The sequence below is a fragment of the Topomyia yanbarensis genome, chromosome 2, assembly GCF_030247195.1.
Source record: "Topomyia yanbarensis strain Yona2022 chromosome 2, ASM3024719v1, whole genome shotgun sequence".
In the NCBI taxonomy this organism is placed as follows: domain Eukaryota; kingdom Metazoa; phylum Arthropoda; class Insecta; order Diptera; family Culicidae; genus Topomyia; species Topomyia yanbarensis.
Window position 1 is genome coordinate 197,744,919 of NC_080671.1, and position 19,952 is coordinate 197,764,870.

At 38.6% G+C, this 19,952-nt stretch overlaps 2 protein-coding genes across 3 annotated transcripts; one reads left to right on the forward strand and one right to left on the reverse strand.

Moving 5' to 3' along the window:
• Nucleotides 1-207: 207 nt before the first annotated feature.
• Nucleotides 208-3,375, reverse strand: LOC131682604 (uncharacterized). 2 transcript variants are annotated; one of them, XM_058964218.1, is made up of 5 exons: nucleotides 3,081-3,375; nucleotides 2,514-2,920; nucleotides 1,065-2,454; nucleotides 735-1,005; nucleotides 208-559 (listed from the first exon to the last, which is right to left on the reverse strand). In XM_058964218.1, the coding sequence occupies exons 1-3, from the start codon at nucleotides 3,081-3,083 to the stop codon at nucleotides 1,929-1,931; spliced, it is 936 nt and encodes a 311-aa protein (XP_058820201.1). In that variant the 5' UTR covers nucleotides 3,084-3,375; the 3' UTR covers nucleotides 208-559; nucleotides 735-1,005; nucleotides 1,065-1,928. The 2 variants fall into 2 exon arrangements, with proteins under 2 accessions (XP_058820201.1, XP_058820200.1); XM_058964217.1 differs by lacking the exon at nucleotides 208-559 and having other exon boundaries at nucleotides 569-1,005; nucleotides 2,514-3,375.
• Nucleotides 3,376-9,177: 5,802 nt separating this feature from the next.
• On the forward strand, nucleotides 9,178-11,366 carry LOC131682605 (inactive selenide, water dikinase-like protein). The gene is made up of 2 exons (XM_058964219.1): nucleotides 9,178-10,044; nucleotides 10,244-11,366. The coding sequence occupies exons 1-2, from the start codon at nucleotides 9,532-9,534 to the stop codon at nucleotides 10,925-10,927; spliced, it is 1,197 nt and encodes a 398-aa protein (XP_058820202.1). The 5' UTR covers nucleotides 9,178-9,531; the 3' UTR covers nucleotides 10,928-11,366.
• The last annotated feature ends 8,586 nt before the right edge of the window (nucleotides 11,367-19,952 follow it).

The following is a 19,952-nucleotide window of genomic DNA, read 5'->3' on the forward strand; positions in this document are numbered from 1 at the left end:
TCTCAAAATGTTCGTTAGTGTCAATGGAGACAAACTCGAACTGCGCCGGTTTCGTCTGTGACTGTCGTAATGAAACGGAATCGGAGAAATCGATGTTCGCTTGTTCTATCCCAAGACTGATAAGTGTTTCATATGCACATTCTCTGGCTCTCTTAATAGTGGATAAGATTTCCTCTTCTGGTGGCATTTCGAAGATCGTGCGGTTGTTATTTTTTGTAGTCTTGGAAATGAAAAGTCTTCGTTTCTACTATACATGATATCTTGCTTTGCTTGTATGCGATTCAGTCTAGATTGAAAACTTTTCATTGTAAAATTAACCACTGTTGACTCTGTTGTTGAAAACGATCGCGCTGCACGGAAGAAACTTTCGCATGTCTGACTTTGCAGAAGTGATGGTATATAGTTTATGTTTTCATTTCTACAGATGCTGATATATTTTACTAGGCTGTGTGCATTGAGTTCTAAGCACCAATACGTATTACTGGTAATACAGTGTTGAATAGTATTAAACTTATACAAGCACCATCGTCTCCAGGCCCTTATTATAAACAGTGTGTACCTACAAAAATATATTAAATCACATTACAAATTTAACTAATTTCTGTGAATACAATCATTAAAGCTCCATCCCAAAGATTTCAATATTAAAGTGATGAAAAAATGGTTCATTATTTATAGCAGAATTTCAGGAGGCAGTTCGAGATATATTTTACTTTGTGAAAACCGACAATTACCAGCATTTGAAAACAGCATCCGTAGGTGATACAGACGAGTCCATAAATGCACACATGAATGATCGCATCATCGTTAAATACAGAACAGTTGCTTGGCTTGCTGCAACGGATTGTTTCATCCAGTGAAGTACAGCTGGTTTAGTAATTTTTAGAACTGGTTGGAATTTCATCTTGTCGTCTTCATTCAAATCACCCAATGACAATCCATGTTTATCTTTTGACACCGTACGAATAAGATCTTCGAGGTGCGTACGAGTAATTTGATGCTTACCTACAAATAGATGCTTTTGTATTTATAGATATAGCGTCTTTAGTTATTACAATACATACCAATAATAAGCTGTTTGTCACGCCGCATTAACCTAGTCCTGAACTTGTTGATCGTATGCGTGGGATCTTGCACGCAAATATCATCGGTGTTGCATGATGCGACGAAACTTTCTCCATAAGGGTTGTCAGTGATTGTAGGAATACACATATCTTCTTTCATACCAGTGATATAACGTGGATCGCCGTCTGTCGATTTCGCTATAATCCTTATACCAACGTCGATCAACTTATTTTTTATGACACTCCATCTGGTGCGTACTTGAGCACTCGTGAACTTATTATCTGTACAAAAATACTGTAAGCAAAAAGGCGCCGCTGTTAATGTTAGTGGCTGTGCCATGGTTACCACAACATTGCGTCCAGTGGGGTATTTTTGGACATCAGAAATTAGTTTTTTAGGGGTTTTCACTTCAAATAAACCACACTGTGGTATTCCGCTGCAATCTAAAGGAGCTACTAAACCGCAAACTTTATTCTTGGTGGAGTCATACTCAAGTGCACCGTTTATTTTTGTGGCGTCTTCGCTCAAAACAATAACCATTGGTAGATTGTTTCTTTTCAAGTAAGCTTTAAGCTCCTCAACTCTAATTTTTCCCTCTTCGATTAATTCAGATCGCTTTTGGAGATCACGTTGCAATGTTCTAATGCTTGGACATGGAGTATTCGCATATAAAAATTTATAGGCTTCCGGTCCTTGCTGTATGAATTTGTATAGAAATATTTCTCTTTCACACCTGGCGTAACGCATACCGCAACTGCGAGTCAAGTGTTTACGCCGACTTTGTACAGTTTGCAGTAGAGATATCATGGGAGATGAATGGCCGATTTGTTCTAGCGTATCAACGGAGGCCAATTGTCGACACGCTATGAATTTAAATCTTCAGACAATAGCGGTTTTGCAACGATAGCATTGTTACTTAGATCTTCCTGCTGCAGGTCAGATTCGTTGAAATCAACAGAAGATACCGATTTTTCAAAGATAGCACTGTCACTACGTTCAAAAATTTCTTGACGAGTGGCATTTTCTGTGGTTTCATCCATGAACTCTTCTAAAGTTTCCATTCCGTACTCATCACCATCAAATAAAACGTCATCCAACAGCTTATGTTGAAAGGGTTCGATTTCACTTGTACACGGTTTCTTCGCCTGTGGAGTTTTATCTTGCTGGAAATTTGATGTTTTTAATCCTATGATCTTGTGCATGTTTCTGAGATGCGATGTGAAGTTTGAAATTGTCCATGTTCCTTTATAATCGGCGCTACATGTTATTAGATGTCGACAAACGGGACATCGAACCTTGGCTTTTAGTGTTTCCTCTGTTTCTTCGAAAGATACGTCGATACTTTCAAGCTTTGAGCACAGCTGTGTTATTTCACTAGATCCATCATTTCTACAATTACAATTAATGACAAATATTGCGTTAGGATTAGATCTAAAAATATCTTGTACCTGCATTCATAATAATCTACGATTCGCGTGATAATGGCCATTGCATCCTTCTGACAGCCTCTTCTTACATTTGTTGGTCGCTTATGCTTTTGTTTCCCAAAGTGAGACCAACCCTTCTGTTGAACACAGTTTGCGATTTTTTTTATTAATGCCCGTTCTCCCGCCATGAATCTGAATTTACTTTGGTTAGAGCTGTATCGCCCCCAATATTTCTCCAAATGTTGGTGAGTTGCTGGGAGATTCATTGTTTCCGACAAAAGGCGAACATCTGTTTCTATATCATCTATTTGCGCATCCGATAAATTTTCAATTGCCGGACTAATGAAACCTGACAACTCTAATGCATTCTTTATATGATCCGGGATAGAGCACAGCAACAATTTTTCTATTTTTTCCCAAAATGATTCCTGAAAATGAGTGAGAATAAATATACAGTGAATTGTAGTTCCCGTTTATTCACCAAACACGTTTGTCAAAGTTTTAAATTACTTCTGACTGGTAACATCAAAGGTAACATCCTAGAAATAACCTTTTATTCCGAGAAGTCTAATTCAGCCGATTACTCACCATAATTTTGATTTTATGGCTTGGACATTGGAGAAATAGGTTGATTAGTATCGATGCAGGTACATTTTTTCGTCACTACAAAATTTACTCGCGTATAACAAAATGGCGATGGTGAAAATTTTATACTTTTTTCTTTTGGTTGACTTTTCCCCAACACTACTCGAATAGTTGACAATTCAACTGTCAAAGCGTGATGTTCGAGCAATTCATTTTTTCCGTGACACATATTCTACGCCATTTCAGAGCATTATCCATAATTATTGACAATACAAATCCCATTACTAACTATTTTAGCTATTCCAGTACCAATCTAAACAAATTAATTCAAAGTAAGTTATAATAGAACCATTTCATCGGCCAATCGTGGAGTGTCGGCCCCCTCGGCGCAATCACCGAATTCTCAGTAAGTCGAGATATATTTGCTAACATACAAACATGTTTCATTAGTAGTTTCATCCTGATTGGTAGATTCTGACGTTTTGCACCGTACGTAATGTTACTGCAGGGATATCGAAATTATGTTTTGCAGTGTTGCTATATTTATAGGAAAAGATTGTCATTACTTTTGACAAATAAAATTATTATCGTTAAAAAAGTAAAAACGACTAAATTGAACTGAAATTGCGCGGCAAAGTGAAACAAGTATTTATCATGCATTTACCGTATACGTGGTTGATCAACTTTAACAAAAATAAGACAGAAATCACACTGTAATCTAAAATTATTCAGAAAATGGCTTCGTCAAACCTTACTAAACAACCATGACATGGAAAAAACGTATCCTTCATCAATATAGTGAATTAAAGACGCAAAATTTTGTCGGCATAAAATAAATTAACAAGACTATATTTTCATTAATAAAAACAGCAACACTGTTCGGAAGATTTCGGCAGGGTGAAAATGTGCGAAAAGAAGAATGCCGAAGGAAAAATAAGAAGCCGATTGTCACGTCTTGTCTTAGCGCTAAACAGGTAGTGAAGGGGTAAATAAATCCATGAACTGTCAATTCATGACCGTTCGATATCCGACCAACAGGGCCTATATATTGCTAGATGTTTGTTCTAAACTAGGCGGATGGAGCTAACAGGGTATATTTTCAATTCTTTCGCTATTTTGAATTGATGCATGCTAATCTTCGGTGAAAAGCACAATATTTTATAAAAGCATCTGACAACTCTGGTCAGTCCCTACACGCTCGTAAAAAGTAACTCAAAATTGAGTTTAATCCCACCCATTTCCAGATAAAGTGGAACAACCCTTAAATTGAGTAATTCCAGAGTTACTCAAATTTGAGCAAGCCTGCCTGAACCAAAAACTGAGTAATTATTACTCGGTTTTTGAGTACAATATAATCCACACTAATCCTAAAAGTGCGTCACTATTACTCAGATTTTGAGTTGAAAATTACTCAAATTTTGAGCTCAGTACAACTTTAACAAAACCAAAAATTGAGTGATTATTACTCAGACTTTGAGTTGAACATTACTCAAATTTTGGGTTCAGTAGAACTTTAACAAAACCAAAAATTGAGCGATTATTACTCATATTATGAGCAGAAGCTTACCCAATTTTTGAGTAGACAAAAAAGCCAAAAATTGAGTTGAAATTTCTCAGAGTTTGGGTAGAATGATACTCAATTTATGAGTGCAATATTTCATTAAAACCCAGTAAAGTTCAGCCAGAAATGAGTCAGAATTCCAGCTGGTTCCAGTTAGTATTCCGGCTCCAGTGATACAAACGATTCTAGTTAGAATAGGTTGTGTCACTGGAGCTTGAATACTAACTGGAGCCAGCCGGAATCCGGCTCATTTCCGGCTGAACTTTACTGGGAAACACCCGGATCATGACTTGGAATTCTAAATCATTTCTTTCCGGAGTTCAACTGAAGTGCAACAACCGATTCCTATTTAAACTGGTTCACGATCGATTGTTGCATCTGAACTGGAGCTAAACCTATTTTCATCCAGTGAAGAAATTGGCCGTAAAAATTTTGTTTTGGATGTAATACAATCCAGGCTTTCTTTTCTCATGGAATATTTTTACAATAATACTTAAAGAAACTTCAGTTTATTAAATTTTATGTTTTTTTTGTAAGTATAGCGTAAATATTACCTCGTAACTTCATTACCGTTTCAGTATCCACCACTTCTGAAATGTTCTGCATGCAGGTTGCTCAAATCCACTCTTAAAATTTAAATGTATTTTACCACAAACACTACAATTCTAGCTCCAACTATTATAAATATTTGAACAAATTATTTTTAAAAAGCTGATGAACGATAACTAAACGAGCCTGTACCTACTAATGGAAAATGGCGGATGACGCTTGGAATTTTTAACTTGGCGAAAAATGGCTTTTCCATTTGGTAACTCCAAAACGGTTTCTTGTGTAATACCCAAAAAGAGAGTCAGAGTTACTCAGAGATATTATACCTGTCAACTCAATTTTTGACGTTCACGAACATCATTCAAAACTGAGTTAAAAACTACTCAGAGTCTGAGTAACTTTTTACGAGCGTGAGGATAGGATCCGCCAGCTGGCTTCTTCTTATATTTTACTAATCCCTGTTGAAAACGACATACCCCCACTCGACCAATGTTGCCAAAATATTTGTTTTGTTTCGGTCGTATATTTGTTCTGATTAAAATATTCTATATTATGTACCAATTTCATGGAAAAATCAAAGATTTAGTCTTTATATCCGCATTTAAACGATCATAACGTTTTTTCCATCGGAATACAGCAAAACAAAATAATATATATTCGTTGTTGGACATTACGAAAAATATCTTCACGCCTCTTCATTTTTGTAAGTTGCTTTCTGAGTCAAGCAACCTCTGTCACAAGAATAATTTTCTCTGTTCGGATTTATTTTAAATATTCTAAAACTACTTTTCTGCAAGGTTTAATTTTTATTTTGGAGGAATGTATAGGTTTTTACATGTGATTGTTTCGGAGAAAACAGCAGTAGAAAATACACTCTCCTATTTACACCGATGATCGATTCAGTTGAAAACTGTAAAATTCAACTGTATCGATAATACCAAAGGAAGAACAAGACGCGACTTCCGGGATAACTTTCTCCCTGTTTGCTCAGTACTTCCAATTTACTCGGTACTGGAACAAAGACAATTTTTACATGATGTTCAAAATATTTTCATACTTACGCTACACAGCCTGTTGATTTCGAAAAGAGGCATTTCCGCATTACTCCGCACACAGAACAGAATCCACGATAACCGCGCTACCGGATCTCTCGGGAATTTCAGTTCTGGATAATATGTTTGATTTCGTCTGCCAAATAATGCCTGCACTTCATAATTACAGACGGATGTTATAGAAAGAAAGCGGTATCTCGAGAAAACAAAAAAATCAACACGGTTAACAATCGTCGTTTTATGTTTGATATCACAATATGACAACACTTCCAAGCAGCCCTTTGGTACTTTTAGTTTCCAAGCCGAAGGTTTGCCTATGTCACTTTCGTCCAATCCTAGGTCAGTCCAGAGTGTATGTAAGGAGAGTGAAGACAACTGTCATGATTATCCGTCAGTGATATTCCAAACGAACAAACGACCTGTCAAAATACATTAATTTGACTCGTTTGGAATGACACTGACAAATAATAATTGTTCCAATTTTGACAGTGTCGTCACTCTCCTTATATGCACTCAGGGTCAGTCCAACTGAGTTCTCCTGGCATCCGATGCCAGGTACACAGATTAATCTGTGTTTCACAGATTTTCAATGCTCTGCACAGATTTCCGCAGTTTTCTGTTAAAATGCACAGTATAGCACAGTTTTCTGTTATAATGGACAGATTTCTCAATTTTTGGTCTCACTCAATTTTTGTGTTGAAGAAAACCAAAAAAAAAGTCACCACTTGTTTTGAGACAAATTTGTAGGTTTTCCTTAACACAATTTAAAATAGGCTGCGCACAGATCCCTGCTAGCGAATCAAATTCATTAGTTGGACAGAGGCTGTGGCCCAACCAGCGATAACTGTACAGATAAATCCCAAGGGAAATGTCCCAATTGAAGTGATTTTGCTGTTGATTTCGTTGTACTTGGATATCTGAAGACTTTTTTTCAATAGGTCAAATCTGCAAAACAGAGCCTCTCTTTGTTTACTTTCTCTTCCGCGAATTACTCGGTCACCTTTCTGATTTCCCTTCAGCTCTTTGCATAATAACCTAGTAAAAACCTTGGTCTTTCGAAACATACTGATAAATGTTTAAAAAGTTTTATGGTTTCGCAATAATAAGAGAAAGCGAAAAAAGAGGGCTCTCATTTGCAGATTGGACCGAATGAAAAAAAGTCTTCATCTCTTCTCTTGATTGGCACATTGTCATGTTTGGCAACAGGGGTGCCAACTTTCCAGATTTTTCTGGATTCTTCCAGATTTTTAAGCCTCGTCCAGACATACAAATTTATTTATGTTTGATCCAGATTTCAGGGAATTTGTCCAGATTTATCCAGACAGTTTGAAAAATAAGTTTCAAGAATGCACCCTTGATTCATAAACCACTTTTTTAGAAAGCTGGAAACAGAACATACCAGTTTTTTCGCTGAAAGTCAACAATTTTCTTCCGAATCTTCATCAACTAGAAGTTTCAACAGTCCAACGTTCTGGAAACTCTGAGATTCAAATTGAATAGCGTCAAATTTCTCTATGTTGAAAATAAAGCATTTGACATTTACAGATTAGCAGCGCAATCACCGAATTCTCAGTAAGTCGAGATATATTTGCTAACATACAAACATGTTTCATTAGTAAAATGCACCAAATATAGCCCATAGGTGAGAAATGCACCTTTTCCTAAAGAATTTAGGTCATAGAGACAATTCGACTTTTTTAAAAATTATTACAGATAATTTGGAAAAAAACACTTGGCATCCCTGTTTGGCAAGTAGTGAGAATTCAACAATTAGGTTATACACTAACCGACATAACCCCACAAAATGAGCCGGATAAACACCGTTTGACAATCGACGTCAACATTTCATAAGGCATTATATACAATATGCTCATGTTGAGAAAATGGCGTCTGAAAAATTACCTCGTACTTTATATTCCCATTTATGAACAGGAGCTTGATTAAGAACCAAACAACTCAATGCCGTGTTAAATTAACCACTTTTTTCGAATAATATAACAGATTTGTTAAAAAAATTGTATTTTGAACGTTTTTTGTAGATAAATGTTTTGGTCCCTTTTGAAACATCGCACTGGTTTTGTGCCCTCTCCCATAATCCCTTTTCGGCGAGACGTTAGCTTATAGTGCGTGCGGGTGAGCCCTTTTGTTTACAGCAAATGATGATGTGACGTTTATTTTGATCCCTTTCTTGGTGTTGCGATGTTTTTGTTCCCTTTTAAGTATAGTCTTTTTCATTAAGAAAAGGGCTCGTAAACAAATTTTTGCGTTTTGTTGTTTGGTGTATATGAACCGTTAATTTTTGAGGGGAAGTGAAAGGGAACATAAGCAAAACAAGTTATTTTGCTTATGTGCCTTTTCGAAAATCGGCTTATTCAAGGTATGTATTAAGCTTTGTCAGTGTCCATTTGAAGTAAGTAATAACCGGAATTGTTTACGTTTTGTTTATCGGCCCATTTGAAAAATTCTCGGTGGTTTGTTTACATAGGAGTTACGTGAGTTCGAATTTAACAGATGAGCATCCGTTGCACTCAAACTCACACAACTGCTAAAGTAAACAAACCACCGAGAATTGTCAAACATGAACTTCATTCATCATGAGTTCATTCGTGTCGTCATCTTGCAGAACTTAATAAATCACTTATCATATACGTGACGAGTTTTTACAGTGTACTCGAAGTATTTGTTTTAAAATAAATAACATTCCCTACATCTAATTTATAAAAAAAAGTATTTACATATATATATTCAATTTTATATTTTTAGCAGCGGGTAAATTAAAATAAATTAATAAAAAAAATATTTATCCGACGCTGACAAAGGTGCACACTGCAGGCAAGGCGAAGGCAAACAAAATAAAATAGCACTGCAAAAGATTGGCAGCAAAAAAACTCTCCACATATTTTGAGGAGAGACCAGCACCGACGCGTCACCAGCCATAGTGTGAGCGCGCCCTTAGCAGCCGGCAGAAATTTCTAGATTGCTCCTCCAGCGCGACTGCCGCAGCGCAGGGTAGCCAAACTTTCGATTTTCCCCTCCGCGGGCAGACACGCGCTAGAGCTTGGACATAACAGACGCTACGGCCGCTCACTGCTGGCTCGCTTCGTTCAGACGCAGGCATAAAAGAAAAATAATTTTGATTCGGGCAGCCATCTTGGTCTTGCAAATTTTGTGTGTGCAGTGCGCCCAAAGTAAAAAAACGAGCGCTTCGTTCTATGGTGATTTTTTTTGCGTGAAATAGTTTAAAAGGAAAGGATAACTTCAGTGAAGAGTGTAAAAAGTATCGTTCTTAAAAATGGGTGATTACCATCATGATTCGCTTGGTTCCGCCCAACTCGACCTAGGAGGCAGTCCGGGTCTGGTATTGCGGCGTCCGTTCGATCCAACCGCTCATGATCTGGAAGCCTCTTTTCGATTGACACGCTTCGCCGATCTAAAAGGTCGTGGCTGTAAGGTTCCGAAAGATGTGCTTGAGAAACTGGTCTCATCGTTGCAGCAGGATTACACTCAGGACCCGGAGGCCCAGTATCTTTCGATGTCCTCTCCCCGAATTGGGATTGGTCTCGATTGTTCGGTCATTCCGCTTCGCCATGGTGGTCTTTGCATGGTACAGACAACGGATTTCTTCTATCCAATCGTAGACGATCCGTACATGATGGGCAAAATTGCCTGCGCCAATGTTCTAAGCGACTTGTACGCTATGGGTGTCACCGAGTGCGATAATATGCTAATGCTTTTAGCCGTCAGTACTAAAATGACCGAGAAGGAACGCGACGTTGTTATACCGCTCATTATGAGGGGTTTTAAGGTAAGTGATTTGTACCAGTTCTAATACGACTGGTTTATTTTCGTTTTTGCTCGAGACAATCTGATTCACTTCCGAGAGTATGTTTTGACTACAGCCAATATTTTCGCAACCTACTTCGAGCAAAATTTCCATTGTTATTGAACTTTTGAACGCCGGTAATTACATAGTTAATTTGAAAATTATCTCTGATCGCTTACAGGATTCTGCGCTGGAAGCTGGTACTTCCGTTACTGGTGGTCAGAGTGTGGTTAACCCGTGGTGCACAATCGGCGGGGTGGCCACGACAATTTGTCAACAGAACGAATTCATCGTGCCAGACAATGCGGTCGTCGGGGATGTGCTGGTGCTGACAAAAGCACTCGGAACACAGGTTGCGGTCAATGCGCATCAATGGTTGGACCAGTCGGAACGTTGGAACCGTATCAAGCTTGTTGTTTCGGAGGAAGATGTTCGTAAAGCTTACCACAGGGCAATGGATTCAATGTCCCGACTCAATCGTATCGCCGCCCGGCTAATGCACAAATATAATGCTCACGGGTCAACGGATATCACAGGATTTGGATTGCTCGGTCATGCCCAGACGTTGGCATCCCATCAGAAGAACGAAGTTTCTTTTGTAATTCATAATCTGCCAGTGATTGCCAAGATGGCTGCAGTTGCCAAGGCGTGCGGAAACATGTTCCAGTTATTGCAGGGCCACTCGGCAGAAACCTCCGGTGGATTGTTAATCTGTTTGCCTCGTGAGCAAGCCGCTGCATACTGCAAGGACATAGAAAAACAGGAAGGCTGTCAAGCATGGATTATTGGTATCGTCGAGAAGGGTAATCGTACTGCTCGTATCATCGATAAACCACGAGTGATCGAAGTCCCGGCCAAGGAGTAAGCATGAGGAGCTTTTTATGTTTGTCAAAAGAATTGACGAGCATTTTCTGATTAGATTTTCTTGAAGATTGATACATTTCCACAAATGCTGAAACTTGCTATAATTACTAACCCACAACCGAACTACAGAATCAAGTAGCAAGTAAGATAATCTTCCTCGAAATTTGACACAAACAATTCGATCTACTGCTGAAACAGGAAACCAGACAGATGTGTTATAAATACTAGATGTAAGACGTTTTAATAATTTTCCACTTCTTTAATTCAGTTGCACATCGACAGGGTTGATTGAATCAAATTGTGCGGTTTCGCAGAAAAAGACGAGGAAGCGATGACATTTTTCGTTCTATGAAAAAGCTTTCAAATTTTTATTGCATAATACAGATAAGATTCAAACATTTTGTAGAAGGTACAGGAGAAAATAAAAAATATTAATCGAATTTGTTTGTCTCATTTTATGAAGTGAATTTTAAAGCCAAATTCACACCTTTCCGATCCGATTCAGTGACAGTGACGATACCGTACCGGACAAGTCTGAACGCTTGCATTTGAAGTGTATAAAAGAATAAACCGAATACTGAAACGGATTGGAAAAGTGTGAATTTGGCTTAGGGCTGTGCGTTGTGACGGATTGCTATTTGAAACGAAAGTACATTATAGCACTGAGAACTGACATACAAGTAAAGTTTTCAACTTGTGTAAGAAATTAAACTGTCGCTTTGAAATGACAAGAGCAAGTAGCAACCTGCCACTGGTCGGTGCTCCGATCGGCCAGCAATCGTTATACGGGACTTGGATGCAATGGTGACTCACGCATGCGAACATGTATGCGATGGCGATTTTCAACGTATTTTCATTTAAATGTTTACACAGGTTTTCTGAGAAAGTTTGATCTAGCTTATATGTCTGTTCTCTGTGATTATAGTTTCTCTGCAACAGTGTGTCAGCCTAACTCTTAAATGCATGAAACTCATTTTTCTGGATGGATACGAAATATACCTCTTGTTAAGGCTTTATATCATGGAATTCGGTATGTTGCCAAATGGTATGCATTTAAGGGCTAAAGTTTGTCTGCAAGCGTGATTGCACTATGTATACCGATATTAGACCGTCACAGTCAATTTTCACTACCTGCGGACTCTTCTGACAGTTTTTTAATTGATGCAGCGAAGTTTTGTGCATAACTGAATTACACATACCGACGCAAATAAAAAAAAAGCGTGGACAATTTTTTGCAATGGATAGATTATCGCAGATAGTATTCATAATCATTTTTCATTTATTCATTTCGCTTACTTGATATTGCGTGACCAGGGGTGGCATCCCTATGGCGATATACATGACAATAGTCAACATATGATGAGCCTAGCCGCTTCTAGGACCATGCTCTTGCATTGCGTTGTTTTGATTTTAACAAAGGCAGATGTTGGCTTGAAAAATGGCCGCCTAACAAGGGTGTTAGCCTGGCGGTGCCATTTTTTTTGTTTTACATTTTAGAAGTCTTAAAACTATAGGTCTGCAATATGATATTAAAAAAAAATTATAAGAGAACCTAGGAGGAACAGTTTTGACACTAACATAAATTTAGGAAACAGTCGTGATTGACTGGTTGGGCCACAACCTCTGTCAAATTAACGAATTTGATTCCTATATTACTCCCTGAGGAGAAAACTCCTTTGGAGAGTTTTTCACATTTGTCAGTCGGCCCAACTAGCGAATCAGATTCGTTAATTGGACAGAGGCCGTGGGTGAACCATAGACAATCACGACTGTAACTAGAAAATTTAGCCAAGCAAACGTGAAAAAGGTCAGCTCGAATATTGCAAAAAACTCGAAAGTATCCGAACATAAACTTAGAAACGACTCGGGCCAGTAATCGCCACACGTTTTCGAGAGTGCCTGATATTTACTGTCACAGATGAATTTAATATCGCCGCAAAATGCAAACAAGAATTCAAATGCACCAGGATTTGTTTGGTCTGGCAAGCAATCTACAGTTGCGGCCATAGCGGGATTTATGGCACACCCAAGATTATGAACCAGGGCAGGGAGCTTATCACAAAAAGTGCCCCCAAAAACGAATACTAGACGTACATGTTGGGAAACCGGCGGAACAGGTTACACAGCGGAATGTCCAAACCGGAAAGAAACCGAGCTAATGACTTGCGCTACGGCAGAAGAAAAGTAAACGCGTCAATAAACGAACTTTATCGGGAAACGGTTTGATGTGGAATGACATGAAAAAAACCTGTTTTAATCCACCTAGTGGTGCAATTGCGCCTTTCTTATTTATCCAAACTATTGGGGTTTTCGATTGATTGACACCGGTGTAGTGGAGTGCACTGAAACTGCATCGTTTTTGCACTTTCTAGCAGAAGTGCAGAAATCTGGGTATGTTCCATTGACACTTCTGCTAGAAAGTGCAAAACCAGTGCACTCCATATGATTCATTAGATGGTTTTGATCAATAGAATTGCGGAAATGTCTATTACATTCTTATTTCACTTAGCACGTATCCCACGACTACCACGAAAGTAGACGCTGACTCACTTTAAACAAAAAGTATAGGGGAGACCTAGGATGGAGACCGCTGCTAGTTTGCAGTGTTTTCAGTTTCCCTTTTTTACCGCTTTGATGTAGATAGATCTTGCAAAATAGAACATGTGGCTGTTGCCATCATCCCTGAATTTTATGAAAGTGTTTGTTGCATTGTCTTTGTTAATATAGCCAAAAATGTGTGACGCGGAAAACCTGCCAATTTACCCCTTCCCCGGGGTAAGTTGGTGGTATGTATGAATACGCCAGAAAATGGAGATTCAATTACATCGTGCTCAATGTCTTTTCAATAAAATTGTATATTAACCGACAATTGCCAATATACTTCATTCTCAATACACCGGCATTTTACTTTGACGCGTATTCCATATTCAAAATCGAAATTCTTCAGGCGATTGGCTGAAGCACAGATAACAGACGTTTAGACTAGAACAAAATTTCTTCAAAAACCTGTGTAAACTTTCAAATTGATAAACGTTGGAGATCCGTGTTTCGCTATTACCATCTGCGCAACTGTTTGCTACACGTGTTTGACAGCTGCACTCTAACTGCATTGTATCGATCACTGCGCCATCTACAAACGTTGTGCAATTGTGCCTTTCTCATTTCTCCAAACTATGATTTAATAGCTGGTTCGTACAATATAACATTATGGAAATGTCTTTCATTCTTATTACACTTGGTAAGTACATATGGTCGGTGTTAGGTCAGACCGGACTAAGTGACAGTGCATTGATTTCGAGAAAAACGCATTTAAAGTTTGAATCGCAGCATCCTTTACATTATAATTAGAAAATAATTTTTACCATAATTCTTGTTTATTGTTTCATATTTCAAATCTGGTAAAAGTGGAATGTAGATGAAGAAATTCTTTATCCAGTGCTATCATTAACTCATTTTTTGATGTTTTGCGACTTGGTCCGGTCTGACTTAACACCGACCATATAAGAGCACCTTTTTGCATTCATCGCGGTATCGGTTTGAATAGGAGTTTTCTATGTGATCGCATCCACAACCCGTAACTCCGGAGCCGGAAGTCGGATGGAGATGGAATTTAATATCAGTTTCCAGGGACGCAACATCTTTCATTTGAGACTAAGTTGACCAAATCGGTCTAGCCATTTTCGAGAAACCAACATAACCGTTATTCTGAATTTGGATGCTTCCGGATCCGTCGATGGTGGCCAGTGTGACCAAAGAGACTTTGAATGACTGTTGGTGACCTAGATCTACAAATTCAACAGTTGTGTTTACATTTTGGAAAAAAATTCACCTTACATTCATCGCAGAATTCGTTAGAATCGGGATTTGCTGCGTGATCGTACGTATCACCCTGTAATTCAGGAACCAGAACTCGGATCCACACAAAATTCAACAGCAGCTGATAAACCTTTCTTTTAAAATCAAGTTTGTCAAAATCGGTTCAGAAAATTCCGAGAAACCGATGTGGACAAATCAACAAATTTTGTTTTGTAACCATACTCTTCAACTCGTAATCCGGAACCAGATGTCGGTTGAAAATGAAATTCAATAGCAACCTATGGGAATATTATACCTTTCATTTGAATCTTATTTTGTAAAAATCGGTTTAGCCATCTCCGAGAAACCGATGTGGACATTTTGTTAACAAATCCGCACATACACACATATACATACATACACACATACATACATACATACATACATACACACAGATATTTTGCGATCTCGACGAACTGAGTCGAATGTTATATGAGACTCGGCCCTTCGGGCCTCGGTTAGTCGATCGGTTTTTGGAGCAATTGCATAACCTTTCTATATGAGAAAGGCAAAAGAATAATAGTTAATTAGCTTAATCAGCATGAGTTCAATGTTATCTTCATGTGATTTTATTTTGAAATGTTGGTGGAATGGGTTTGAAAGTGGAGGGAATGGGGGGTTAGTAGAGTGGGAGTGGATGATGCGTCAGAAATCCTTCATCTTATTTCGGTATACGGGGTGGATGAAGGGAATGCGAGCGTGAGGGTGGTCCAAGGGGAGGGGAGTGATGAAGGAGGGAGGTGTAAAGGCAAGGCAGGGAGGGGGAGGCGCGGCGACGCAATACTCAACTGCATATTTTGCCTTCCATTTGAGACTTGGTTTGAGAAACTCGGTTCAGTCATCACCGAAGAACCGATGTTACTTTAATTATGGAATATGCCCGGAATTCCGGAATCGTCGATAGTGGACAATATATTCAAAGAATGTTTGATTGGCAATTAGTTATCTAGATCTGCGATTAGAAGTAATTTGGTGACCATTTCAATAGTTCTTAGCCTCTGAGGTATTACGATTGTACCGATTCATATAGGAAATTCCAATGTATCCTTACTAACACCCCTGTAACTCCGGAAGCAAGAGTCAGACTGCTGCTGAATGAAATTCAGCAGCAGTCAATGGCATTACTGTATCTTTCATTTGAAATCAAGTTTGTAAAAATCGGTGGAGAATTCGTTGGGGAATGGGTGTGATATTTGCTTAGGAACTTGGCGGGATCCCCGGGGGCGTCATGAACCGTCATAGGTGGCCAATGTGGTCAAAGCTGTTTTGATTGGTCATTAGTGATCTAGACCCGCAAACTAGAGTAATGTTACATCAATTTTAATATGTTTTACATCATTTGAACATCATGGTGGTACCAATTTAAATGGGAATTTGCTGTGTGACTGCACTCTTCATCCCGTAACTCCGGAACCGGAAGTCGGATCAACTAAAAATTCAATAGCAGCTCATGGGAGCGTTATACCTTTCAGATGAAAATAAGTTTGCGAAAATCGGTTCAGCCATCTCTGAGAAAATTGTGAGTTTAAATGACACATACACATACATACGGGAGCACGTCGTTTGGCATAAGTTCGTTTGGCATAAGTTCATTTGGCATAAGTTCATTTGGCATAATGTTCATTTGGCATAACCGTAGGTGACACATACGGTCGTTTGGCATAATGTTCATTTGGCATAATGGTCATTTGGCATAATGGTCATTTGGCATAATGGTCGTTTGGCATAATGGTCATTTGGCATAATGGTCGTTTGGCATAATTTGAAATATACATTGAAATCTCAGTTATATCAGGCGTTGACGATGCCTAATGTGGCTACGCCACATCGCTTTAAGCGTGGTGCTGTCCGACATCGCTCCGCTCCGTCGGACTTAACCTAGCTGATAGCCCCTATGTTTAAGTAATCCGGGCAAACGAGTGGATCACAGATTTGCTTGCAAGGGGCTGCCGTTCCGACGGGGGTATACAGATTCAAAGAACTGCTCATGTTTGAAAGAAGGAGTCAACTCCTAAGTTTAAGTAATCCGGGCAAACGAGTGGATCACAGATTCGCTTGCAAGGGGCTGCCGTTCCGACGGGGGTATACAGATTCAAAGAACTGCTCATGTTTGAAAGAAGGAGTCAACTCCTAAGTTTAAGTAATCCGGGCAAACGAGTGGATCACAGATTCGCTTGCAAGGGGCTGCCGTTCCGACGGGAGTATACAGATTCAAAGAACTGCTCATGTTTGAAAGAAGGAGTCAACTCCTAGGTTTGAGTAAACCGGGCGGCAAACGAGTGGATTACTGGTTTACTTGCGAGGGTTATATGGTATGCAAATTCAAAGAACTGCAATATATATATATATATATATATATATATATATATATATATATATATATATATATATATATATATATATATATATATATATATATATATATATATATATATATATATATATATATATATATATATATATATATATATATATATATATATATATATATATATATATATATATATATATATATATATATATATATATATATATATATATATATATTGCAGTTCTTTGAATCTGTATACCCCCGTCGGAACGGAAGCCCCTTGCAAGCGAATCTGTGATCCATTCGTTTGCCCGGATTACTTAAACTTAGGAGTTGACTCCTTCTTTCAAACATGAGCAGTTCTTTGAATCTGTATACCCCCGTCGGAACGGCAGCCCCTTGCAAGCAAATCTGTGATCAGGGTGGCCAGATAGAATTCCTTAATATCGGTAGGGTCACTAAAAGTTTATCGCTAGTTATCGGTAGGCCAGGTTGTTGTCCCAAAAACGTAGTATTGACATAGAATAATTCGTAGTATTGACAATGGAATAATAATAATTATTATTGTAAAATACTGACAACACAGATCTCAGACCAAATCCAACTCAAAAAATGAATGTTGAGTAGGATGTGTCCAAAATTAATAAAAATCGGTAGTTTTCGGTAGGAATAACAAAATATCGGTAGTTTTGCCTTGGTCGTCTGTGAATCGGTAGGGAAGACCAAAATCGGTAGGACTACCGATAAATCGGTAGGTCTGGCCACCCTGTCTGGGATCCACTCGTTTGGCCGGATTACTTAAACATAGGGGCTATCAGCTAGTTTAAGTCCGACGGAGCGGAGCGATGTCGGACAGCACCACGCTTAAAGTGATGTGGCGTAGCCACATTAGGCATCGTCAACGCCTAATATAACAGAGATTTCAATGTATATTTCAAATTATGCCAAACGACCATTATGCCAAATGACCATTATACCAAACGACCATTATGCCAAATGACCGTTATGCCAAATGACCATTATGCCAAATGAACATTATGCCAAACGACCGTATGTGTCACCTACGGTTATGCCAAATGAACATTATGCCAAATGAACTTATGCCAAATGAACTTATGCCAAACGAACTTATGCCAAACGACGTGCTCCCCATACATACACACACATACATACACACACAGACATTTGCCGATCTCGACGAACTGAATCGAATGGTGTATGACACTCGGCCCTCCGGGCCTCGTTTAAAAATTCGATTTTTACAGTGATTGCATAGCCTTTCTTTATATGAGAAAGGCAAAAATATCCAAGCAAACGTAAAAAAGTTCAGCTCGAATATTGCAAAAAAGTCGAAAGTATCCGAACATAAACTTAGAAACAACTCGGGCCAGTAATCGCCACACGTTTTCGAGAGTGCCTGATATTTACTGTCACAGATGAGTTTAATATCGCCGCAAAATGCAAACAAGAATTCAAATGCACCAGGATTTGTTTGGTCTGGCAAGCAATCTACAGTTGCGGCCATAGCGGGATTTATGGCACACCCAAGATTATGAACCGGGGCAGGTAGCTTATCACAAAAAGTGCCATCAAAAACGAATACTAGAAGTACACATGATCAAACTACATAAATATCGCCCAGCTTGAAGACGGCCCTGACTGTAAGAATGTGACAGGGGTCGTTATTGACATAGAACTCTCGAAACGTGTACCTACTGTCAAAACCAAACCATTCATTGACTCTATGCTATTTCGCTTGTTATACGAATTGTACGGCAATCTTGATCATGTTATATAAAAACACACATACACACACTGCACATTATTCGATTTCGACGAACTGAGTCGAATGTTATATGAAACTGGAACCTATGGGATTGCGTTGCTGATTTTCAGTGATTGCATTCTATACGAGAGACAAAAATAAGCAATAGTCTACATTCAGCGGCTTTCAACCTTTTTCGTCCCGCGGACCCCTTTGTAATCACCCACGGTTGTTGCGGACCCCCACACTGCCGTTCTACGCATAATTGTCCCATGTTGCTTTTTGGTCATTTTCACTTTTTTTAACCAAACAGTACTTTTTGATGTATATTTTCAGAAAACACATCCAAATCATAAAGTTTGTTCGAAGACTTCGTGAAAAAATACCAAGTCTGTTTGTCCCATTGTTGATATTCTACGCATAATTGTCCCACTAACAAAAATCCCAAAAAAGTGCGCAATAAAAAAATAATTACGTAGCGTTTAGTTAAGAAGTACATTACGCTAGATGTCGGGCACTGAAAAAATTGATGGAAAAATACAGGATCATTAAAAATGGCAGTGGCAATATTAATCACAGCAGTGAGAACAATCCTGTAAAGCTCTTCATAACTATCGTCGCTTGCATAACATGGCGAACGCATTGAGGATAATGAGCCTATTTTCGCAATGTTTCTATTATCACGCTACCCATTTGAAGCCGTTGGTTAGTGCAGCGTTTGCTATCTTTGTTCAACAAATTGGATCAAATGGTAAGGCGACAATTGGAGCACTCGATTGGAACTTTAGTTGCGATCAAACACTAGCATTTCATCGTTTTTAGGCCATTTGTGTTATTAGATTGGTTCTTAAGAACGAAGCAAGGTTGTGAATGCCAAATTAATGCACTCCATCGAGTGTAGGCAGAGTAATTAATGATCTTGTGAGGTACCCTTCTAAATAGTGTAAAAATAGGTACTTTACCCTATGTCCAATTTTGATAAAGCAACAAATCTCCCGAGTAACAGAAAAACTCACGACATACACTTTTGTAAAAAAAATGAGTTATGAGCATCATTTACAAAGATCGTTATGGGACTGATATGCGTAGAACTTT